Source organism: Poecilia latipinna, unplaced genomic scaffold, assembly GCF_001443285.1.
Source record: "Poecilia latipinna isolate Pla-1442-1.1 unplaced genomic scaffold, P_latipinna-1.0 Scaffold5766, whole genome shotgun sequence".
Lineage (NCBI taxonomy): Eukaryota > Metazoa > Chordata > Actinopteri > Cyprinodontiformes > Poeciliidae > Poecilia > Poecilia latipinna.
This window is the reverse complement of record NW_015118382.1, coordinates 9191-15328: the sequence shown is the minus strand read 5'-3', so window position 1 is coordinate 15328 and position 6138 is coordinate 9191. Positions and strand designations below refer to the sequence as shown.

At 41.2% G+C, this 6138-nt stretch overlaps 1 protein-coding gene across 1 annotated transcript; it reads right to left on the bottom strand.

Moving 5' to 3' along the window:
• Positions 1 to 322: 322 nt before the first annotated feature.
• LOC106943723 (Fc receptor-like protein 5) lies at positions 323 to 5621 on the bottom strand. The gene is made up of 4 exons (XM_015027031.1): positions 5482 to 5621; positions 5334 to 5396; positions 4857 to 5117; positions 323 to 585 (listed from the first exon to the last, which is right to left on the bottom strand). The coding sequence occupies exons 1-4, from the start codon at positions 5510 to 5512 to the stop codon at positions 323 to 325; spliced, it is 618 nt and encodes a 205-aa protein (XP_014882517.1). The 5' UTR covers positions 5513 to 5621.
• Positions 5622 to 6138: the final 517 nt, after the last annotated feature.

Sequence of the window (6138 nt, the reverse complement as noted above, 5' to 3'; positions counted from 1 at the left end):
ATGGATGCAAGCTGCTGTTGAAATCTAAAGAAGAAAAAGAAGGGGTAACACTTTATTTGAAGGGGGTTGAATAAGACTGTCATGACACTGTCATAAACATGACATAACACCTGTCATGAACATCAATAAGTCTTCATGAATAGTTATGACTGTTGTCATAAAGCGTCATTTGGTAAATAATGACACTTTTAACACAAAGTTGACATTATTCGAAATGTCTTCATTATGACAACTTGTCATAATCTGGACAAAATGTCTTCGTTATGACAACTTGTCATTAACCAAGAAATCATGATCTAACATAAATTTGTCATAATAGTAGTCATAATGATTTAATTATTACACTAGCAAAAGCTTTANCAGGAGACTCTCCAGCTCTGGAAATGGTGCATTTATAGAGTCCTTCATCTGACTTGGAGACGTTTCCGAGGGTCATACCGGTTTTATAGTTGGTGCTGAGATGGACGCCATCTTTGTAAAAATCACTTATGTGTGTCTTCTTTGTGTTCTTGTTAAAACAACGAAGAGTCACATCAGATCCTTCCTTCACTGGTCGAGCAGAAATATTGAGGATCACTGAACCAGCTGGTGGAAGAGAAACGGTTCAACATGTTGCTCTGCTGTTTCTGTGCTACAATAGAATTTTTACATAGTTGAAACATATTTGTTAATATTTGTACATGAAACGTTTACACAACCTTTTCATACTGCCTGGTTTCTACGCCTACAACCTGCAAAACTTAATAATAAAATTACATTTTAAGAGAGAAAAACAACAATTATTTTTAAAAATGATTGCATTAAGATGGGCATCATGTTATAACTGAACGTGAATTGCGCAGAACATTACATCAGGCTTTGAAATATGTGAAATCGTCATAAGTCTGAGCTATGAAGCAGGATTTAAGATAAACAAGGTCGGCTACATTTATGAAACTCTTCAGAATCTCCAGGTGTTTCCCACGATTTACAAAATATCAGTTTGACACTAAAGCAGGATTTCACATTATTAAAAGAACATTATGTACAGATTGATCATGATGATGATAAAAAACTATATTTTCAAGTCTAAACTTAGACGTGGATCTAATTTACAGCAGAGGGAATCATGATCATTTCCAAATAAAAGCAAATGTCACATAATATTCAGGCATCTGGAAGAAAACTGGATATAAAGAGGAACTTCAGCTGCTGGGGCAGCAGCTTCAGAAGGGAGGCCCAGACTTCCCTCTCCAGCCTCTTCCAGCTCCTCCAGGAACCCCAAGTCGTTCCCAGGCCCACAGAGAGACATCGTCCCTCCAGCGTGTCCTGGGTCTCCCCTCCTCCTGGTGGGACATGAACTCCTCACCAGGGAGGCGTCCAGGAGGCATCCTGACCAGATGCCTGAGCCTCAACTGGCTCCTCTCGACATGGAGGAGCAGCAGCTCTACTCTGAGTCCCTCCTGGGTGAGCGAGCTTCTCTCTCTAAGGGAGAGCCCAGCCACCCTGCGGAGGAAACCCATTTCTGCCGCTTGTATCCGTGATCTCGTTCTTTAAGTCATGACCCAAAGCTCATGACCATAGATGAGGGTGGGAACGTAGATCAACCAGTAAATCGAGAGCTTTGCTTTTTGACTCAGCTCTCTCTTCACCACGACGGACCGGTACAGCGCCCGCTTCACGGCAGACGCTGCCCCAATCCGCCTGTCGATCTCCCGCTCCCTTCTTCCCTCATTCATGAACAAGATCCCCAGATACTTAAACTCCTCCACTTGAGGCAGGACGACCCCCCTGACCCAGAGAAGGCTCTCTACCCTTTTCCAGCTCAAGACCTTGGCCTCGGATTTGGAGGCACTGAGCCTCATCCCGGCTGCTTCACACTCAGCTGCGAACTGCTCCAGCAAGAGCTGCAGATCATGTTCTGATGAAGCCAACATCAGTGGTCCCCAACCTTTTTATTACCGTGGACCGGTCAAGACTTGGAAATTTTGCTGAGGCCCGGAGGTAGGGGGGTGAACCGTCAGATAAGGCTTCTGCATGTTGGTGTTCCCACTAAATACTGAATATACCCAATTTGGGTCGTCTTGGCCCTTTTATCTCAGCCTGTGGGGTTTACCCTGACTGGGAACGAGAATACAACCTGCTGAATCAGAAAGCGCGGTGACGTAAGAACAGAGGGGAATCCCAAACAGCTGACATATCGCGCAACTGAGAGTCCGGTGGATATCGGAGATAATATGTGGAAATGTTTATTATTATATGTAAAGGTCATTATTATGTTTTTTCAGTTAAAATGTTAACTATGAAAAAACATAGTCGCCTCCAAATCATAGTGCAGCAAATAGAGCGGCTGCTCCGTCGTCTTTTATCCACCGCTTTTCTTTTTGTTACGTCAGGGGTCCCCAAACTACGGCCCGCGGGCCTGATCCGGCCCGCCTCCACATTTGGTCCGGCCCCCTGAACAATACCAGAGAGCATTCAGATTTTTTTTCTTAAATTGTATTTTCCGGTTTATATGTGGATTTTTCTTCAACCACCAGGGGGCTCTTTAGCCGGAAATTTGTCCTGTAAACTGTGGGTGTTTTGTTTTGCATGGCCCATTGCTGCCATCTGTTGGACTTTTAGGGAACTGCTTGACTTTTATGTTATTTAATCAGTATGGTTGTTTGCTAGCGGTAGAGCACGTGTCTGTTATGAACGCCGCATTCCAGGTCGAGTTCTTCGAAGCAATGCCTGCAAGGAGCAGCTTATACTTCAAAACGAGCCTTTATGTCAACATATGATAAAAGTAGTAGCTTGTTTATTGAATTAGTTTTGGAAATACCTGCGGGCGATTTGATTATGTGCTACGTCATTGCCAACTAGCAGGCTGCTAAGATTTCTCAGGTCGTTACGTAGCATTGCAGCTCATAGCATTCTGAGGTAGCTGTTGTATCAGTTGTACTTCTAATGTATGTAACTGAATGTAAAACATGTTAGCTGCTCTGAGCTCATCCTGAGTTGTTTGTGTTTTGACAGTTTCACTCCATTCTACATGGAAATAAAGGAAGAACTAATTAATCCTGACTCGTGTGAAAGGAGTTTGGCTGATGGTTAGTTTTGGTACCAGACACCATAGCGAGACCATTACAAAGTGAATCATTGGAAGTCAAAATTGGAAATAAAAGAAGAAGGCGCCCATTAAAACGGAATTAGGTTTTAATAGGGAATTGAAATTTGAGAATGTTGTAATATTCTCTGCATTGAGGGGAAAAAGAAGATTTTTCAGTTTTTTAAAATAATACTGGGATCATTATGAGAATTTGAGGAATAGATATTAGGATCCAATAGATGGCAGTAGTGCAACAATAATGGATTCAAGCTGCTGTTGAAATCTAAAGAAGAAGAAGAAAGCGCCCATTTCATTTAGCTCATGCTAGTAGCAACACGAAGGATCAGCACTTTTATTGTTACAGTTACCGTTCAGAAACTACCGTAATCAGTTCAGTTAAATCTAAACTTGGCAACTTTTTTTTTTTTTCCAACGTAATTTAAATGTCATATTCAATCGAGCTGTTATGACTCAAATGTTGGCTGTCCGCTTCCCTCTGCTGCTGCTGCATCGCTGTGGGAAACCAGGAGCAGCAGAGATATCTGAGGCTTATATGTGAATGTTTACTGGTTTAAAAAAAACAACTTTGGGGTTGTGGCTTATAGTCCAGGGCGGCTCATAGTTAGGAAAATACAGACTATAATCCTTCCTGGATTTTTTCTGTGAAGAACCCAGAGAGGGTTATTTGGTTATTACAGTCTCTCTTTGTTAAATTATTTACATTTTTATACAATTTGAACTTTCTGACGAACTCACCTATTTCACCTTCTTTCATTTCCTTGGAAAAATCTGTTTTATCATTTGATTGCAAATAGTCGACTGGCCCAGAAAAAAGTCATCGCAGAGAAAAGAATCGACTAGTTGACTAATTGGTGCAACTCGTAGTTGCCACATGTTACGCAGACCGGGATACCGGTCCGGGATAAATCCATCCTCCTGTCTCTTCTCTGGGCCTTTTTCCCTTTGCAAAGAAACTTTCCAAAGACATCTGATCTGTTTCTTACTCATTTTGCTGCTTGTGGGCTCAGTGTTGGCGCGCAAGTAACCGAGAGAATCTGGTTAAAGGATTTTCAAAATAAAAGATCCTCCAGACTCAAATAATACATAAAACGGGAACATTTAATTATTTCTTGCGCGGCCCGGTACCAATTGGTCCACGGACCGATGGTCGGGGACCAACAGGACCACACCATCCACAAAAAGCAGAGATGTGATCCTAAGGCCACCAAAATGGATCCCCTCAACACGTCGGCTGGTCTAGAGATTCCTTCCATGAAAGTAATGAACAGGTTTGGTGAGAAAGGACAGCCTTGGCCGAGTCCAACTCTCACCAGAAACAAGCCCAACTTACTGCCGGCAATGCGGAGTAGACTCAGACACCGGTCGTACAGGGACCTGACAGCCCGTATCAAAGGGCCCGGTGGCCCATACTCCCAGAGAACCCCCACAAATCCCTCCTACGGACACGGTCAAACGCCTTCTCCAAGTCCACAAAACATATGTAGACCTGTCTGACAGATTTAAGAAGTTTTTGCAAAGAAAGGTTGGCATGTTTTGCTATTTAAAATATTCAGTTTAATAAAAACAAGATGTGGTTTATCAGCATATCGGTTTAAACCAATGCAAACACATTTTACTCTTTATTCTGCCTCCTAAAAGATCTGAGTTGCAACGGGAAGGTTAAAGGTCACATTGTTCTTATTTTCTTAACATCTAAAACTCTTTGCATTTTAACAAAGCTTTTTTAAAATCTTACAAGCTTCTGAAGACAATTGAACATTCAGACCTGTAACAGAGATGTTGAGAGCCCGGCTCTTTTCCCCTTCATGGTTTTCACACCAGTATTCTCCACTGTGCCTCTCAAAAGCGTACTGGATGCTGCAGGATGCAGCTGGGACGCTGCAGGCGTCAGAATCATTTGCTGAACTCATTTTGTGAAGTTTTCTCCTCACTCTCCAAGCTTTCACTTCTTTGTCTTCCTCACAGCTTACAGAGACAGACTCATACTCAAAGAACTGAAGTCTGTCTGGAGAGATAAGAGGAAAAACTGCAATGATAAAAACACAGAAATTAATTGATGAACTTTAACATAAATCCATGACAAACAATTAAAACTTATTTTTCATCAGCTGGTGATAAAGTTGACATAACCATGATTTTGAGATTGGTGTTAGATTTGTTTGTAAGCAGTTTAAAAATAATCAGAATTAAATCTATTTTTTTCTCTAAATAAATGCATAAACCAAATCAGTTTCCAACTCACCGGGTTTCTGATCAGTGTAACTCAGATCAGGTTTTGTCAACAGCAACACAAACATGTTCATGACTGTAGAAACATGAGAAAAGCTTCAGATCCAAACTCAAAATATAGATATATGTCAGAAAGAAATAAATAATATATCTTTACTCACAGATTTGCATGCAGAGAGCTGTGACCTCCATGACTGATGCTTGATGCTGACTGAACGTGTCTCACATGTAAACCCAGATCATATGCAGCGCAGAACTTCCTCTTCCTGTTTGACTTACACAGAGCAGCAGAGACACAGGGAGAAATACTGAGACAATGATGTTAAACACAGACACTCAGGTTCTGTTATGGATCTGCAACAGAACTTAATATTTGTGTTAACAAAAATATGAAGAGAGTTCATTACTGGGTAGTCAACTGTATGCTAAAAATTAGTCTACAGTCTTCCTATCTGTACATAACCTCGGTCTTCATCTAGACTTATTTGTCACAGTTTGGAATTTTTTCTTTTTTACAGAGTGGTCTAATTGTATGTAGGTATGTTAATCTCCCAAATATTCTTTATTTATAACTTATGCAACTGTTAACTGGACCTTTAATAAATATCTGACAACTAGAAGGCGGTGTTTTGTCGCCCCCTACGGGTTGGTATGAAGTATTAGTTCTACTGAATATATGCAGCATATTTACTGCCTCTGGCTTCTTATGGTTCAGTCTTTTCTGCCCTCTAGTGGTCATTAATACACATTGCATTGATTTCCATTCAGTGTTGCAGGAACACTGGTTTGTCATTTAAGTTCATTCACATCAGTTTGTA